The 20,147-nt window shown below is 41.0% G+C and overlaps 1 protein-coding gene across 2 annotated transcripts in view; it reads right to left on the reverse strand.

Moving 5' to 3' along the window:
* Positions 1 to 20,147, reverse strand: part of NEK10 (NIMA related kinase 10) — a 243,601-nt gene that overhangs the window by 132,088 nt on the left and 91,366 nt on the right. For both annotated transcript variants that reach the window (XR_003570051.1, XM_027872513.1), the window contains exons 20-23: positions 17,700 to 17,745; positions 17,277 to 17,398; positions 16,292 to 16,394; positions 4,916 to 4,991 (exon numbers count right to left, since the gene is read on the reverse strand). Coding sequence is in view for 1 of the 2 variants with exons in the window: in XM_027872513.1 (XP_027728314.1) it covers positions 4,916 to 4,991; positions 16,292 to 16,394; positions 17,277 to 17,398; positions 17,700 to 17,745 (347 nt within the window). In the remaining variant the exon portion in view is untranslated. The remainder of the gene's footprint in view (positions 1 to 4,915; positions 4,992 to 16,291; positions 16,395 to 17,276; positions 17,399 to 17,699; positions 17,746 to 20,147) is intronic.

Below are 20,147 nucleotides of genomic sequence, written 5' to 3' on the forward strand. Positions count from 1 at the left end.
GAGCCGGCACCCAAAAGGCTATATCAAAAAGCTATCATGGTTGACCAGACTTAAAGAGATGAAACTCCATAGGAATAAAATCAAGAAGTCCTGCCATTAAGGTTTTCTTAAGCTGTAGAAATATAGGGAAAGTAAGACTTGGCTAGAAAACATTTATTCTACGAACACTGTCTACTGATATTTTTTAAACTACCAGAGAACTACATCAGTCAGTAATGTCACATGCATGAGAACAGGACTATGGTCTTCACAGCCACAAGGTAGCAGCGCATCAGTTCTCTGCCCTAACCAAATCTCACATGGCTCGCTGAACAGGATGGCCTATTGAGGAGGCTGGTGAAAGATGAAACTCTGCCATGAGAAGACTGGTTGAAATAACTGGGGATGTTTAACCTGAGGAAGAAGAAACTGGGCTGGAAGCTGAAGGGCAGTTGAATTCAGTAACTCTCTTCAAGGAGCGGAAGAATTACCATAGGGGAAAATGTCAGACCTGTTTGATTTGCTGGAAGAAGAAATGGGACCCATGGGCGGCTGATTTTGGCTCAATCCAAGAGAAAATCCCTTATAATTAAGGCCTTAAAATGTAACTGGCTGCCTCGTGGAAGAATGCTAACAACACTACTAGTAACAACATCTCCTGAGAGCTTTAGGATTTACACAACTAAGTGGTGACCTCATCACTGGAGACTTCTAAGGGGCAGCTGAGTGGCCACTTGGGAGGATTTCACAGACAGGATTTGCTTCTGGTGTAAGGCTTAGAGTCAATGGCTTTTGAGGTGCTGTCCAACTCTGCAATTCTATGATTCTATGCTAATTAAGAAGTCAATGAATTCCACGAAGACCCCGAGAAGACCTCTAAACTAAGTATATACTTGGCTACTGGGTTACTCAATGTGAAGGTGGGCATGAGAGAGAGAACACAGTACAGGATAAAAGGGTAAGCATGGCCCAAAGGCCCATTTACTACTCAGAAGACTCCAGCTTGTTTATCATTAATGTTTTCTTCAAGAAGAGTCAGAAGCCATAGTGAGCACAGAAGCACATTCCACACAAAAAGAAACATATCTAGAAGGAATAGTGGGTTGCCACCAAGTGACTGAGCAAATGTTAAAATCAATACGAAATTAAAAGGAAGCATAAGACATTGTATGTGATTATACTAACTCCTAAATGACCTACTGTCGAAGCGACTGATTTTGAAAAATGGGAAATGAATACAGTCCAAGACATTGAATCTGATTATTATGCTTTTTTTTTAAAATAGAACTTTAAGGGAAATAAAGTATTTGCCACCATGAGAAGGGCAAAAGAGACCAGAAACCACCTGAGTCAGCAAATACCGAATCTCCTTGGCAAGAAGACATTGACAGCAGCTAAAAGTAACAACACCATAGAGAATAAACTTATTTGCAAAACATGAAAGAGAAAGATGGAAGATTAGAATCAGCACTATTTCACAAAACGGTAAAATAATAATAATTGAGAGCTTGACATGAAATCCAACTAAATTAGACTACCCCAAAAAAACAGTTATAGATGAAACTTGAAGAATAACAAACAGACATGAAATGGAAGAGATTGCCAACACTTGCACATTTTTTTTCTTCTAAGTGGTAATAATGAAGTCACAATATCCTATTCTCTGATGCAATGTACTTTGTGACAGAGTGACAGTAACAATGAAGTACTGGGAAGGATGACTAGACTGGACAATGAATAAAATATTGAATAAATTCAGGAGAGAAGGGACAACATTTTGAAGGCATTCTAGGATCAACTTTGAAGCTATCTTCAAAGAGAGGAAGAATCCAAAAGAATGGAAAAGATCATGAATAGCTTTTGAAAGCAGCAACCGAAAAGATAACAGTAATTACCAATCCATATGCCTATTTTCCCATCTTTATTAAAAATGTATGAAAATGGTCCATGCAGGTAACGGGGAAATGTTAGATAAAAGTCTGAGCCTGGCAGAGGCAAATTTTTCTATACTATTTTCTAAGGCAGATGACATCTTCAAAGTCACACAACAGGGCGTGACTGCCATGCCTGGTGTTTACTGAGTTCACAAAAATTGCTTCAGTAGATTCAAATACTGCTTTAGAAGCTGTCCTCAAACAAGCGTACAACCAGCTGTATGGCCCAACACACACAATTTCATGACAGATGTGACCTCTGAGACAATACTGTTCAATAGTCTTCTGAGTAAAAAATTAAATGAAGCATAAAAGAGAGAAAACAAGTGTCATGGGAAGCACCCTGTGTGGAATCCAAACAGAAGCATTCCTTACTGATGATAAAGTTCTCTACATGTTTCTTTTCACACAACACACTCCATTAGTTGTACTAAATCCTGAAATATCAAAGCCTCCTCAATGAAATCCAGTCATTTGAAGGAGACTGGCCTAAGCATCCACAGTGAGAAAACAAAGTGGATGAAAAAACAAATATGGCCCAGATTATGACATGCATCTAGGTGGGCAGCCCTGTGGAATTAATCAAGATCCCTGTCTCTGACTGTTTCTCTCCGTGTCTCTGTCTCTGACTATATGTCTATCACTTTCCCTTATGCCGAAGGACAGTGAGCAAGCCCCGAATGGAAAACTATACATCCTTGTCAGTAATCCCAGACTGCTCCCTGTTTACAAATATATGGGTATATGTCTGTGTATAGATAAAGATATATTTATTTATATATGTATATAGATGTGAATATGTAAATATATACTATATATACACACTACCATTATACACACACACACACACAAACACACACTGTGTATATATACTCTCTTTTGTGTGTGCATGTGGGTATACACACACATACACAGGAAACACATACACATATATGATACTATATATACATATATAGGAATAAACACACATGTACAGGGATATAAATATACACATATATAGGAATATATACACACATAATGATGGTGTTTATTCATAGCACATATGCACATATATTCTTATGCATACAGGAATATATAATAAATACACATACACACATGATAATATATACATAGTGTCTGTGTGGATACAATATAGTGCATACATGCGCACGTGTACATATACACACACACACATAAATATACATGTACACATACACATGAATACATGGATAAATACATGCCTGCATGCACACGTTCTATCAGCTTGGCTACCTCGTTGCACGTCATGGACCATGATCTCCAAAGAATCAAACCTGCAGGTAATGTAGGGGACAGTGGAAAGATGCATGCTGGGTAAAAGGCTTCGACTCATCATCAAAGAAATGGCGTCAAAGAGATCATTAAAGACCCCCAGGGCCAGACAGGAGGTGGGCTGGGAGCCGACTGCTACATCAGTCTCCACTAATAATTACAAGAACCAGAGGAAGGCCTCCAATGAAATGGGTGTGTCTGCTATGGAGGAGATTTCTGAGATAAGGAGCCATTACAGAAGATGAAAGACATGGAGGGTTTACAGTCTTACCCGGGCCAGGGAGATAGAAAATCCATGAAAGGACCAAGAAGATAAATGGCCACCACGTTGCTGGTGGAGACCCCGAAGTGTTCCCCTAAAGGAGCAAAAAAGCTGCTAGGCCCGTGCCTCTTGGATAGGCCCCAGACAAGAAGTCCCACAAAGCCAGACAAATGTCAGCCACAGACACCCACTTCAACTGACTGAAAACTAAAAGAAACAAAGAAAAAAGGTGTTCTTTCGTGGACCCACTTCCCCCATCAGGAAGATTGGGGGCTGGACTTGTTTTTTTTAAGGTTCTAAAGCTTGTCTACACATCTTCTGACGACTAACTCATCTAATACAAATAATTCTGTCAGTAACTATCATTTCCTGTGAGATACTGGAAGGCGAACGCCATGACGCTGAAAGCTGTGAAATACTTTACAATCTAGAGCTATGCGAGAAAGAACAAGCCGTGGGCAAAGATAATTAGAACGCCCGTGAGGGCTGCCCGAAGAGGGGGTTCAATGTGGCAGGGGCTGAGTGCCCTAGGAAGGGCACAAATTAAAAGACCTCAGTTTACAGGGGAAGGAGAGATTACTTCTGGCTGGGGGAAACCAAGGAAGGCTTCATGGAAAAAGTGGCACTTGGTCTCTGAGTCTTGAAGAAACGACTAAAAAATGAAAAAAAAAAAGGAATTCCATCCAGAATTATCAGCCTAAAGAAAAAAATGTAGTTAGTGAGAAAGCCCAGAGAGTGTCCTCAAGAAGAAAGGTGGTCCAATATGGCTGGAGCCCATGGTCTGTGAAATGGGAGATAAAGCTCGAAGTTGAGGTGGAGGCCAGAGAGGGCCTTGATTATAAAACCAAGGAATCTGGACTTTGTTTTGTGGGCTATGGAGAGTCACGCTAAAAGACTGGGTTTGAAATGACTCCATCAGAATCTGTTTGGTTTATACAAAAGACGGAAAGAACCAACTAAGTAGGTTAGGACATTTTGTTCTCCTTTCCCCACAGGCTGCCCATCTAAATCTTGCAGTCTGAGGCTGGCTGGGCCTTTCAAATTAAGAACTGTCTTTAAAAAAAGTCCCTCACAAAGGGATGCTACATTTGGATAAAGCTGTCTATACCTCTATTTGAATTCTCTGGATCAATGTAATTACCATCCCACTGTGTATCTATCAGCACCGTGGAACACACACGCTGTGGTAACAATGCCCTACATTTGATCGTGCTACAAATGGTACAACGCTCCCCACCCACCACCATCACCACCACCCCCCAAAAAAGAAAGAAAATCGGCAAGCAGCATTTTTAGAACGTGGAGGAAATTTTTCCAGTGCTTCCTGGGGGAACGACTGATACAGTAAAGATCCCTTTGGAACAACTTCTATTTTAAATTAAGAAAATAAATGAAAACTCAAACCAGCGAACACAGAATTTGAGAATTACACATTTTTCATCTTTCTTACCAGGAGTAGAGAATTGTTCCAACAACCGATGTGAGTTTGCTGTTTTCTTGCTTTTGTTTTGCCAGGCCAAAGTCAGCTACAATTCATTAAAAAAAAAAAAGTGCCATTAATTTTTTCGTGAGGATAGCACTGTTCCTTAACTCTTATCATTTGGACTGATAATCAGTGTAGTTCACAACAAAAAGCAGGTTGGTTTTTTTTCCCACTTTGTCAAAATGTGCCATCTGCTTATCTTTCACACCTACCTCAGCCCTAATTAATGGGATACATATTAATCAGGTTGATTTCACTGAAAAAAAAAAGAAGAAAATTTTCCTTGCTAATGTAACTCAGAACATAGCAGTAAATTAACTTCCGCTGAGTTTTAGTTTCTCATATCATCTGTAATTGTTTGCCCATAAATACAAGAAATCTAAAATGAAAGCAATCATTTGCATCATATGATAAAAGTAATTAAGTCAAGGTATGTAATAGGAAAGCAATAGGAAATATTAAAACCAAGGAAATTAACTAGGATATTGCTACAAAATATACCGCCTCAGGGATAAGGGCTCTAGAATCATCTCAAACCTTCTTCAATAACAACAAAAAGGTCATGTTAATTATATGTGTGTGTGGTTTTTAACACTGAATGAAAATGATCTGCATTTTATTAGGAAAGATAAGAGTCATGTGTAGTATTATTAATAATAATAATAAATCAATTCCTAGCATCTGATCATTTTTCCTTTCAAAATTAACACAATTACTCTTTTGATTCTAATCACATAGTTTTATATAAATAAACCACATCATTATTACATTCATTAAATTATATAGATGTAGAAACTGAGGCTGCGAAAGATCAATGACAACTCCAAATCTCACACACTGAGTCAGAAGCAGACTCGGACCTGGGACCCAGACCTAGGATTCCTGGTTCAGTGTTCTTTCCACAACATTGCACAGTGAAACAGGCACAAAACGGACGAAATGTCACTAAACAGAAAGGTAATTTGATTTTTTAAAATGCAATAGAATATCACCGTAGTCAAAACTGCACAAAATAACGTGAAATATTTGGACTTTATTTTTTGCATTCTGGTTATAGGGAGGACACCCACAGGTGTCACTTATCAGGCCCTTTCCCAGGACCTCAGGCTGGAAGACAGGACCTTGGAAATCATCCAGTCAAGACTGAGAGAGCGCCCAAGGTCACTCGTGAGGGAGGCAGCAGAGATGGGGTGCCAGCGTCGGTCCTCTGATGATCAATCAGCACCCTTTGCATCTTCTAGACTCTGGGAACGTGCGACAAATACGCCATTCAATAGTATATTTTACATCTTGTGACAAGAGGCTCTCTAGGAAACCTCCTTTTGTTAAAAGATGGAGGATGGATCCTCGGAGACGCCCTCACTTGGGCTTCGCTGTGAGAGAACTCCCAAAACTTCTGCTCCTCATGCCCCTTCTCTGGCTTGAAACCCAGATGCCAGGATTCCGCCATCTGGGCCATCCTATCTAGGAGATAGGCGGGTTCTCAACACTCTCTACAAACAGAGAAATGGTCACACACACCAGGCTTTGCCACTTGCTTCTGCCACAATCACCATCAAGTGCTTTGAAGAAAAGGAAATTTCATGTGGACCTAGGCCTATCTACCCCCTCTGCCCACCCTGCAACACCCATGGGCCCACTCTGCTCCTCTCCAATCTGCATTCCAATGTCCAAGACTGAAAGAGTGAGAGCTGATCCACTGAGACCAAAGAGAGGGGTGGTTGGTTCCTTTGACAAAAGTCCATCCTCCTAAGCCTCATTCAACCCATCATCTTGGAGGAGGCCCCAGACTCTGAAACTCGGTCAGTGAGGTGCCGGCAGAAGCATGCTCACCTTCATGGGACGGGGAACCTTAAGCTGCCCCTAAAAATGTCCGTGCCATATAATGTCATCAAGAAGATTAAGGAACTCACCAAAGTGATCAGGGATACCCTGGTCAGAGAGAAAATATAACACAGCACAGGGGAGAGAGAATGAGATTTCAAGTCAGAGGACTATCAGTCAGTCAGACAACAAGCGTTTATTAAATATCTACTAGTGCCTACATTCACACTCTTATCCTGCCGCTTATTATTTGTGTGACTTTGGGCAAATTACTTCGCCTCTCTGGCCCTCAGTTTATTCATCTGTAAAATGAAGGGTTTGGACTTCAAGGCTGTTTCCAGTTCTAAATTCGGGATTATCTGAAGCTCTGCTCTCTATCCACACAGCCTCCACAAAGCTAATCGTGGCAAAGGCATTTATATAATGGCAACCATTAAGCAATATCACATGATTACATTGATTATATATAAGTTATATATATATAGAATTATGTTATCATATAAAAGAAAGCAGATGTGTACAAATGATGATATGACTAAAGTTATGTTAATTCACTCATTCAATAAACTGAATATCTGTTATGTTCAAGATATTACATAAGAACTCATATTTATATGGTGCTCTTTGATTTACTAAGCACTTTCCTCATCACAGTCCCGTGAGGTAGGGAGGATGGACAGGAGTGCCCTAATTTTCCAGATAAGGAAATTAAAGAAATCAATCACTGCACCCAGGGTCATCCCAGTAAAATCTGAAGCCAAGACTCAAATCCATGTTGCTTTTCATGCAAAAGATATGATATCTATAGGTAAGTCATATGCTCTGAAAGAACATATATACACATGTATACATATACACACATGTATTCTCATTATACCTGCAGACTATAATAAACGAAGCAAAAATATGGCCCTGCTGCTAATTATATAATTGGTTGTTTTAACAAGAATAATGTCTTGGTGTGCAGCAAAAAAAACAGTTTTTATACTTTTCTGGGGATGAATGTTAGGCACGTGTAAATAATAGGAAATAATAAATCAAGTAGATTTGTTGGCCTTATTTTAATGTAATTCACATATATTTCAAGTATTTCAAAAATTGCTCATTGTCTATGTCTCTGCTTAGTTAATCTTCATTGTTCACAGAGAGAACTCAGGCATTTCTATAGCTACTGCACAGTGCTCAGCAACTTGGATAGCATAACAACTGATTTTTAGGAAAACTTAGGACATCAAACAAGGATAAATGGACAGAGTTGATAACAATAGCAGCTGACATTTACAAAAGTGCTTTAAGGTTTGCAAGGTCTTTCTTGTGAACTTTAGGGGGCTTTGTAAGTATCTTCCACTACAGCTGCTGCTGTTGCTACTACTACTACCACCACCACCACCACTACTACTACCACCACCCTTATCATCATCTTCATTATCATTATTAACTTTCTCCGCTGTTTTGAGGCATCACTATTTCTGATGATCAGAAAGTTTCTTGAAAATCAGGAAACTTAGAAACAGAGAACAAAATGGCCCAGGGGCACAGGAGAAACAGAGACAGTCTGAAGGTAGAAACCGCCACTGTGATAATGGGGATGAGGTTCCCACCAAACCTAAAAGACTAAGAGCTTTCCCCCACAACCACAATACTCCATTTTGTATTTAATATATTTCACAGCGGCACTGAAAGATGGATCTACACACTCACTTTATGCCATGGAGTAAACATTGTACGGAGCTATAAGAACTTGAGAATATTTTCAGCCAATGGAAAAAAAAATTAACGGATTCCAATGCTGAAGATATCCCACTTGCTCATCTGCTCGAGTGATTTTGCTTTCTACTCTTTATCACCCTCTTTTTGGAGCGAATGTATTTTAAATGCCTGATTCTTTAAAAATTTAACAAGACACATATTAATCACATGCTCAGATTCACATCCTTTTCACTCTTCAACATGACATACATTTCCATCTGAAAATGGCCCAATCAAGGGCTGGAGTTCGCTCCCCGTACCCCCTCTCTCTTAATCTCCACCAAGAGTGCTGGGAAACAGGAAATGCTGTCGGGCTTAGATTTGTCCAGGGTCGTTAGGAGCTGCTTTGGGACTGAACAGATTGTTAAGAACGTTTAAATACTCTGATGTGGTTTTCTTGGCACAGGAAACTCCTGATGAAAAGGCAGAACAGAAGTGACAAGATGCTGGCCCAACAAGTCTTGCCTCTGAGACGCACTGCGGCCCTGGGTAAATCGTACAACTGCCCAGGGTTCTCCAACTAACTGAGGAGAAGGTGCTGATTGGCACTGGAAGAGAGGCCTTCCTCCCTCTGCTTAGAAAAGGCTCATGAGGTAACTTCTGCCACTGTGGCTGGACCCCTGGTCTGCAGCTTGGACCTGCCTGGGGGGCTGGGAGGGAAAGGGATCTGGGTCCCAGCGTCCAGGATCACACAACCCTGTTCTTCCTGACTAGGAATCCAAGTCTTTGTCTGCTAGGGCCTGGCTTCCTCTCGTTTACCGGGAGGAAAAAAATCAAAATTTGTCGTTTAGGAATTCAACAAACACCTTCATTATACTAGTTTTATACCTGGGTATTACCTCACACTAGCCTAGGCATCTTGGTCCACTGATGACCCCAAACAGCCCTTCTGACACTGTTTAGCTGAAACGAGGGGTGTGCTGGTAAATGTTTGACAACTAGCTTGGAGGGAGGCACAAAACTTAATCCGCCTTAATCAACATTTTCTCCATCACTTTCTTAAGTCTTGACAATCAACAAAACAACAAATGAAGCCCCAGTTTTTGAGGTGAAAACGCTCACACTGAAAATGGAATCATCAGCTCCAGCTGGTTCCACCACACCCCTGCTTCAGATGTTACATCACAATTTCCCTATCTTTGCCAAGAGATCATTAAACTTTGGGAGAGATAGCAACAAAGGCATTTGACACTCATCATAAGCCACTTTAACAAATTTTCTCATTTGACTGTCACAATGAGAATACTATAAAGTGTCAGCATTATCGGTCCCATTTACACTGATGAAACTGAGGCAGCAAGAGGTAGTAATATGACCCAAATCACAGAGTTGAAAAGGGGGGGAGACTCCAAATCCTGGGGGGGAGGGGTTTTAACCACAGTACACACAGCTTCCAAGCCCCAGCGTTTAGTGTGGCACCTAGCACGTAGTAGGTGCTCAACTAAGCTAGTTAACTAACACAATCATTCTACTCGCTGCCATTTATATGAAGTGCAGTCAGTTTGAATAATGACAGGCAATTACCCAGATTTCTATAAAAAACACAGATGGTTGGGAAGCCTACTCAAATATAGCAAGAATTAATAAGGGCTAGCCACTTGAAAGGGGTGTTTTATCTCTATTAATAGTATTATACATTTTCTCAATTTTGTTCTTCATTTATATTTGAATCACAGGAAATGTCATCTTCCTTCCAGAAAACATTAGAAGGCATAGGAAGTGCTCATAGATGGTTCACCTCTCATACTTTGATCCTTCTTCAAATAGTTGTGAAATTAAACAACATACATACAAACACATAATGTAATTATTATGTCTTTACTTAATCTGTATCTTACTTATCTGGGGCAGCGGGGTGGTGCAGTGGATACAGCGCCAGGCCTAGAGTCAAGAAGATGAGTCTTCTTGAGTTCAAATCCAGCCTCAGACACTTACTAGCTGTATGACCCTGGGCAAGTCACTTAACCCTGTTTGCCTCAGTTTCTTCATCTGTAAAATTAACTGGAGAAGGGAATGGCAAGCCACTCCAGTATGTTTGCCAAGAAAACCCCAAAGGGGGTCATGAAGAGTTGGACACAACAACAACTCCTACTTATCTATGTACAACTGTTTATGTTTAAGACCAGCTGTATCCATTATGCCACACACTGCCTTCTCAGTCATATTCTTACAAAGGCATAAAACCCAATACATTAAAGCAACTACCCTGGGTGGCTGGGTGGTGCAGTGGATGGCGCTGTACAACTGGAGTCAGGAAGACCTGAGCCCAAACCCAATCTCAAATACTTACTAGCTATGTGACCCTGGGCAAGTTACATGATTTCTTTTCTTCTCAGTTTCCTCATCTGTAAAATGAGATTAATAATAGCACCTACCTCCCAGGGTTGTTGTGAAGATCAAAGGAGATAATAATTGTAAAGCACTTAGCTGAGTGCCTGGCACATAGTAAGTGCCATATAAATAATAGCTGTTACCATCATCATCCTCATCATTATTATTTCCTTCTAGCCTATGAACCCTCTGCAGACTGGGTAACCCAAATTCGAGGAGTTCAAAGAAAGTTCACGTGCTGAGATTCAAATATTACCCTTTATCCACAGGCACGTCACTGCTCAGTGCCTTCCCTCCCAATGTTTCCACCTTGGAGTTGTTCTGCTCGTGGGACAACTTCCCAAAGGTTCAGTGTCCACGCAGTGGATGTGATTCAGGAAGTCAGAGCACACTAGCGAATATCGGTCTCCTTCTTCGGGTCAGCGTGCCTTGGGTGAGCAGGGTGGTACTTCCCAACCAGGTGAGCCTGGTCTAACAGGAGCACCATCTGTTTGGGGTGGGCTTCCACGGCCAGAGGCTCTTCTCCTCTCTTCCCTGTCACCCCTACCCTTTGTCTCTGTCTTCTCATTCTTCCAAGAATAACCCAGACCAGCACCCTACACACTAAGCGATCACTCCAGCATCAGATGAACTGGGCCAGCCTTTCAAGGGGGCAGGAAGCTCATCTGGCCTTTTCGACATCTGCAGTATAAAAGGCCTAGCCTGGCTCGGGGTCAGGGAAGAGACTGTGTCAGAGAACACAGGTAAGCAGTTCCTGAAGCTGCTACCTGAGGGAAATGCCTTCCAGAGCTGCTAACCTGGTAAACGTGATACTATGGCAGCTGCAGAAGGCGAGAAGAATGGTCTATCACTTCTTTTGAAGTTGTGTTCTTATGAAGACATATTGGAATTGGTTTTCCATGGCCCTTCTTAATAGCTTTGGAGAGGTTGGATTCCTTACACAAGGAGAGTAAAATGAAACTGTCCTGTTGTATTAGGCAATTAGAGAGAGGAAAAATGAGATTTTTGATCTCTCAAAGACCAAGTTTTGAAGGCAGAAGAAAAATTAATGGCTTCACTTTGCCCACAAGTGTAAAAGAGGTGAGGTATAATAGGTTACAGGTAGAAAGCATACCCCCGATTCAGAGGTTTCTCTGGAGAACATCTTCAACTCTACTAAGATTGGAGAGGTAAAAGAGGAAAACAGAAGTAGGGGACGTTGGGACCTGGCACAGGGGCAGCTCAGAGAGCCCTGGGTTTATCCTATTAGTAGCCTTGTGACACTACTTTCCAGGAAGCAACTTTCTGTGTAAAAGGCTAAGTGGACCTCATCCAGGAACCTGGCTGTTACAGGAGAAATTTAAAGACCAAGCCAAGGAATCATGAGAACAATGGCTATTGAGGGTGAGGTAGAACACATGGAGGCAGTTTAGAGTACTGGTCAGTTGCAGCATTCCATGGCTAGAGGCGATTAGGAAGGATTTGTTCTTGCAGTCAGCTGAATCAACTGGAGATTCCAGAAGGGGACTGCCCTCTGTCCCTTTCTGCTTGGATAAAATGGGAAATTCTTAATACTTGGACCCATAAGGTGGGATTCTGTCTACTGCCAGTTCTCTAATGGGGGATGGCAAGAGAGGGGGTAAAATTTTTTAAGGAGATGGGTTTGACAGATTGGATCTATGCTCCTCACCACGATCCCCCACCAGCTTTTATCTTGGGAGATCTGCTCTCCACTTCTGCTCTGCACCAACAAATGGGGGGAATGCAATTCACTTCTGCCCTGCTCAGTAGGAAGTAAGAAGGCAGGTCATCCACAAGGCAGAGTTGGCACAGGACTCTCCATTCTGCCCAGGCACAGGGGCCCCCTGGCCAGCACTCACTGCGGGCACCTCCTGGAAATCACCCATGCTTGAGCACTTTCCAACGTGACTTCAGCTTTAGCAGGTGGGGCCTCTTAGCACCCTATTCATGGCAGGCCTGGCCCAATTAATTATCTCAAAAAAAAACTGAGCAAAACAGCAGCAAAGAGAGGAAAGAAATTTCGAACAAATCCATTTTACTACTTGTTATGAGCTCTGGTAAAGAGCTGGACAGGGAAGAGGACTGAAATGAATGGCAAAAATGAGCTGTTTTTTTACTGCAATTTAATGTCCTGTAGTGATAAGAATTCTTGCAGAGGTGCTGCTAGAATCCTTCTGCAGCACCTCTTTGCGACACAGAGATGGCCTTGGGCCTTGGAAGGCATTACCAGAGAAGCCCAAGCTCTGGGGACTTCTCAATGAGCTAGGGAGGCTTCGGGTACCAACCCTGCCAAGAACTATAGTCTGCGCTCTGAGGTCCAGCCCAGGCTCCAGTAGGATTATCAACAGGAACATTGGCTCTTTTCCCATCCAACACCAGCTCATACCTAAGAAAGAGAAGCCCCACAATGTGTATGCTTGGAGAAATCCATCAGGCTTGGGGAATCCAGGAACAAGAGCGACAGCTACAATAGGAGGAGGCCGTACGTGAAAACGCTGCCTCTCACGACACGGATCTTCCTGAAGGCGGCCAACTCTGAAACACGCCATCTTCAATGGCACAAGTAGACTATCTTGCTGTATTTGTGACTTGCCAGGTTCTGGAGGAAGCCTGAGGTAGTAGTTCACTAGGGACCCAGGGACTTCAGCAGGTTTAGAAAGATCACACAAACTTACTGAACCCTGCCTAGAGCGCTAGACACAGTCAACAAAAATATACTCCCACCTACATGTCGCGCACACTGTTTCAAGGAATACATATTGAAACCAGCTTGAAATTTGTAACATTCTTCTACTCTCCACATTTCAAGGTTACATGAGCAAAGTATCTCCCCATACACGATTACAATATAACATGCCATCCTTACTACAGCAAAATGACATTCCTGACCCACTCACTTTTATTAGTAGAACATGACTTCTTCACTCATTTTTCCTAGAATGGCATGGATGCATTTGTGCAGATACATCACCAATGGTGACTGATTAATCACCTAATTCTCACTTCTTTCCCTCTTTGGCCAGTGGCATATACTGATGAGAAATCTCCTGGCCAGAGTTAGGATCTAACTATATACAAACATTTCCTTTCATCTTTTTCTCATCTTCTTTTGAGTTAATTACTATCAAAGGATGAGCCTTGGGCCGACTGACTGGGAATTTAAAGATAATTAGACTAATAATCTTTTGGTTTTCTACCAGGTGATTGGATGGCAAAATGCTGTTGTATCTGATCCAAGGCCCCGTACCCTTTCTCCCCAGCTGAGCACAGCCCCAGTGGCACCAGCAGGAAATCAGTGGACTTGTGTGAACTCTTTTCCTGTAGTCTCTCTGAGTAACATGGCAAATGACGAGATTGGACTAAATGACCCATGAGACCCCTTCCCTTTCTAGATCTGTGACCCTGTGACCAGCATGCACTCACCACACTTGATAGTTTAAAATACAAACCCACGGAACTTAGTGGACATAAGGGGAAGCGTCTTATCTTTGAACTTGGGGGAAATGTGCACACTTTTATCTGAAGATCTATGAACCTCTCTGTTGTGGGTAGCTCACAAACTTTGACCTACAAAATGTTATACCTCCAGGATTCCACAAACTATTCATATGGTACACGGTGCCCCCTCTGTACAAGTTGTTCAGTGTACAAATGAGGAAACTGAGGCACAGAGCAACAAAGATCGCACAAATGCAGCTCCTGTGGCTCAAAGTTCAACATATTCTTTTCACTGTATCAGCTCGCTAACATCTACAGCTAAAGTTCATTCTCTAGGATAACATAAGTTAGGTATTTTTTTGGGGGGAGGGGATTATTTTTTGGTTTAACGATTAGGAATTTAGGTTGCAAAAAAAAAAAAAGCGCAAAGAGATGACAAATGGAGAGTATAGAAGGAAGGAAAGCTGACCTGGACCAGATTTCCCCCTTCTGAGGAATTCTATAATGTTATTTCATAAGTGTGATTTTGACTTGGCAGATGGCAGGGTCTGGGAGCCAGAATCTGTTGCCTCGCGTCTCTTTGAAGGCTACACGCAAGTACCTGGGTCAGACGCTAAATATATATCATATAGTAAGGGCCATTAAAAGAGAAACTTTTTTAAAAAGCCTCACATGAATGTGTTTGTAACTCTCAAAGCTACATATTCCTAAAATATGCTTGAACCAATGTCTGTGGGGAGCTGCTTCTGTACTTGGACCAGAAGGAAGCACCTTTAAGGGCAGTTCAGCCCTTTTCAGTTTTTCTAAGGCTCTTGGGTTTTTGTCCCCCATTTCATGCACATTTTTTCTCATTCCTTTTAACATTATTCTGCATTTTTCTCCCTAGCAATCACTCAGAAAATAAACATTCTAGTGCACGGTGAAACTGGAAAAGCATGACATGAGTGCCCTCTCGTGGTAGCATTCTTTAATAAGCCCATGACTTTTTTTTTTTTTTTTTTTTTTGAGAAGAGTTTTATTTCTATTTGGGGACTAAGGAGCCTGAAATTCACCAACTTTAAAAAAATTACCTGTATTTTTAAAGACTAGTGAATTTTATACAGCAAATCTGCAATCAATAATATCAAGGAAACTACAATTCCTGTTAAAAATTAAAATAATAAAATGGCCCCCACCACTACAACAGCCACGAAAGATGATAGTGACAAATGTATCTCGGCTAAAATCTCGATAGCATGGCACGTAAACAAATGTGTTTGCTAAGAGACTCTAAGTAATCCCAGGAATACCTTCTGATTTTCTAGTCTGTCATGCTGGAGTTTGGAATCTCTTTGTTTAGAATCTAGACAAAGGATAAGAAATAGAACACATCCAGAAAATATTGTTAGTCCAAGGCAAAAAAACAAGTTTTTATTTTAGGCTGTGTCTTGAAAGTCTAAAAAGCCTGACTGTAAGAAAAATCAGTCCATTTCTAATGATGAAATGAACGGATGTCTTATGATTACAATTCATAATTCCAAGGGTGAATCTTATAGCCTAGGTGCCACGGTCATAAAACCAAGGTCTGAGCCCCATCTCTGCCACTCCTAGCTAGGAGGTCTTGGGCAAAGTGGTTCTCTTGTCGGAGCCTCAACTTCTTTTTTGTAAAATGTGGATAAAATTGTGCTGTCCTACCTACCTCAAAAGACTTTTGTGAGGTTCAAGTTGGATGCCTATGAGGTACCTCATAATTTTGAAATGTAAGTAACTAAATAAGCCCTAAGGTTCACTCCAAAAAATGTGAATTAAGTCACAAAGCACCAAAGGCCATGCAACCCCAGCAACAGCAATGCTGCGCTGACCGTCACAATAATCCAACTACATTTCATGGGGTTCAAACGCCATGCATTTTTTCTCAGATAAATTTGACATGGTTCACCGACTTCACAACACACCTTCTAGACTGGTTATCTTTAGATATCAAGAAACTGTCCTCCAAGGAATCTCAGAATTTGTACTTACTGACGGTTACTTTGTCCTTATCCCCCAACATGATATTGTTCGGCGTGAGGTCTCGGTGGACAATCCTTTTCTCTTTATGCAAGTAACGAAGAGCCAGGCACAGCTTGAAACAAGAAACAGAAATGAGTTTATTTTTCTAGACAGAAACATAGATAGAAAGACAAATGTAGACATGGATGGAGGTGGAGATGGAAATGCAGAGGCAGGGGCAAAGATCCTTGGACAAGGTCAGACATAGATATAAATATAGGTGGATGTAAATAAGAACAGAGACAAAGGCATAGACATAGATAAAGACATAGCTATAACCACAAAGAAAGAGATGAGACAGAGATGAGAGACAGAGACAGAGACAGAGATGACAGAGATAGAGACAAAGACAGAGATGACAGAGATAGAGACAAAGATAGAGATAGACAAAGATGATAGAGAAATGACAAAGATGATAGACAAAGACAAAAATGATAGAGAAATGACAAAGATGATAGACAAAGACAGAGATGACAGAGATGGAGACAAAGACAAAGATGATAGAGATTGCGATAATGACAGATGATAGAGACAAAGATGATAGTGAAAGACAAAGACAGAGATTGACAGAGATAGAGACAAAGACAAAGATGATAGAGATAGAGACAAAGATGATAGAGACAGACAAAGACAAAGATGATAGAGAAATGACAAAGATGATAGAGATAGAGACAAAGACAGAGATGATAGAGATAACGATAATGACAGATGATAGAGACAAAGATGACAGTGAAAGAAACAGACAGAGATGACATAGACAAACACAAAGATGATGGAAACAGAGATAAAGACAAAGACGACAGAGACTGACAAAGACAGAGAGATGATAGAGAAAGAGATAGAGATAAAGCTACCTCAATGGTTGGCAAACTTGCATGTCTCCAAGAAAGGAATTCAAAAGAATTATGCCATTTTGTGTCTTTTATAAACAAATATATTCAACATGAATCCTTACTTGTATAAATATATTCCATATCCTCTCTTCAGTAAAATGGTGCTGTTTCTCTTTCAAAGAACTGAAATGTTCTCCAAGAGGTGCTCCTTCTATGAGTTCCATAACTATGTACAACCTGTCATCTACACACAAAAGGATGAAGAGACAACAGCATTCAATACAGACAATAATCCATATAGCACCCAGCACCTGGCACGATGTTATGCAATGAACATAATAGGCACAGTAAATACTCAGTGATTGAAATTGTGTAATATAAAACAATAAACATAAATATTACTAATATTAAATAATGTAGTATCATTGTTAATTAAAATACTCTATTATTCCTGACTCCCTATTACAAACCAATACCCCATGATTTTATTGTTTATAAGTTATTAATATTTTCATTAATAACAAATACTGTGGTAATATACTTACTTTCTAGGAAAGTTTTATAGTAGCGTACAACATTGGGGTGATAAAGCTATAAGAAAAAATGAAAAATGTGAGAGGATGGGTTAGAAAAATCCTATCTGAAAATATCTTGTGGAAAATTTTAGCTAGGCTTCAAACAGGAAAATAAGAAATTTAAAATATTCTACAAGTTGTAAAGTCTCACTGAAATTATCATGATCCTTTTTATTTATGCTACAGTCAATAAAATATTATCTCAGTACAAAGATCTCCTAAAATATAGCCTTCAAAAGAAGTCTAATTAACTATGCTGTACTGATAATCACCTAATCATACAGAATTATAGAACATACAATTTAGAGAGAAGCTAACCCCCTCATCTTACAGATGAAGAAACTGAGATTCATAGAGGTTTTATTTTAAAATTTGAATTTGGAAATTTTTAAATTCCCAAATTGTCTTTCCCCTATTTTATCTATCCAAGTTTCCTGATCTCTCAAAAAAAAGGTAATTACAAAACTAAAATTCTCTGAGATTCCACCCAATTTAAGCTGTAAAAAAAAAAAAAAATTAACTTAAGTTGTTTGGGAAGTTATTTGGAAGCTAGGTAATCTATGGACAGCTAGATGGTGCAGTGGATAGGGCTCCAGGCCTGGAGTCAGGAAGACTCATCTTCCTGAGGTCAAATCTGGCCTCAGACACTTACTAGCCCTGAGACCCTGGGCAAGTCATTTAACCTGCTGGCCTCAGTTTCCTCATCTGTAAAATGAACTGGAGAAGGAAAAGGCAAGCCACTCCAGGATCTTTGCCAGGAAAATCCCAAATGGGGTCACAGAGAGTCGGACAGGACTGAAACAAGTGAACAACAACCAAAAGGTAATTTGATAACAATGAATTCTATGGTGGTAACAAAGGCCCAAGGTCATCCCAACTTGTCACCCACTTAAATTTTTCTTGATTATTCCTTCATAAAGCAACATGAGCCTCATATTCAGACTCCTAGTATGGTCCCTTCACTGACCTTTACTCTAGTTCCTTACTTCTGCCCTGCTCTAAGGGACTTTCATTTTCATGCCCCCTCCCCTCCTCCTCCTCCTCCTCCTCCTCCTCCTCCTCTCTCTCTCTCTCTAGCTCTCTGTCTTGCGCTCTCTCTCGCTCTCTCGCGCTCTCTCTCTCTCTCTAGCTCTCTTTCTCTAGCTCTCTGTCTCGCGCTCTCTCTCTCTCTCTTGCTTTGTCTCTCTCTTGCTCTCTCTCTCTCTCTCTCTCTCTCTCTCTCTCACACACACACACACACACACACAGACACACACATTCTCTCTGCTTTCACCTGACCTCCATTTCCCTTTCCTTAATGACCTAGTTCTTCACCACCCACTGACTAATTATTGAGTTAGCAGGTAATGTAATGACAGCCCCACGTGACTCACAAGGCATGGATGCTACTGATCAGGTCCTCCAAGGACCCTCTTTTCCCCTCTTTTCCCCAAGTCTCTAAAAACATTACGTCTCGCCAATTAGCAAGTGGTCAAAAATGTTTAGGCGGCCTGGGGCACGACACAGGGGAGCCAGCTGCCAGGATTACGTTCTGAGAGTCTTACACATTTACAAAGAGGTTTCACGCTAATGCTGGATGTGATCATCATGGTACGCAGAGTGTTTTTTCTATTAATAAACAAGTCATCCTTGAATAGTATCATTACACAGCATGGTGAGCTAAATATGGCAACTTCAGGTGTGTGATCTTGCTCATTTACAAATTTGAAATCCAACTACTTTAATTAATAATCCATAGTCTGTGGACATCATTTTTTGTTTCAATGTACAGAGCTTAACACAGCACCTGGCACAGAGTTTGATTTTTTGCGACCTCACTGAGATTTTCCTGGCAGAGCCACTGGAGTGGTTTGCCATTTCCTTCTCCAGTTCATTTCACAGATAAAGAAACTGAGGCACACAGGGTTAAGCAACTTTCCCACGGTCACGGAGGTAGTAAGTGTCTAAGGTCAGATTTGAACTCACAAAGATGAGAGTTGTTGACTCCAGGCCAGTGCTCTATGCACTATGGCGCCACCTAGCTGCCCTGGCACTCAGTAGGCCCTTGATAAATGCTAGCTGATTGACTGGCAGGTGCTATGTATACCTGAGTAATAAGGAGCCATGATAATGACTGTACCCAAGAGAAATCATCTCAAAGAGCTATACTCTCTACAAATACAAAAATCAGGCTGACTGAAAAACAGAACTCGGTGCCCTGGATGATGCAGGGAAATCCCATTTCTCCTGAAATGCTTGTGTGTTCCTAATTCCACCTCCACGATGTTGGTTAACTGCCACCATTAACAAATACTGAACAATGTGAGCTGAACTGAGTGCCAGGGTTGCATCCCCATATACTTGGTCACATACTGAACAACCATGCTTATTATATTTAATAACCTAGATTTATACGATCTTGGCAGCGTAAATGTTAAT

The sequence above is a fragment of the Vombatus ursinus genome, unplaced genomic scaffold, assembly GCF_900497805.2.
Source record: "Vombatus ursinus unplaced genomic scaffold, bare-nosed wombat genome assembly UNPS02014799.1, whole genome shotgun sequence".
NCBI lineage: Eukaryota > Metazoa > Chordata > Mammalia > Diprotodontia > Vombatidae > Vombatus > Vombatus ursinus.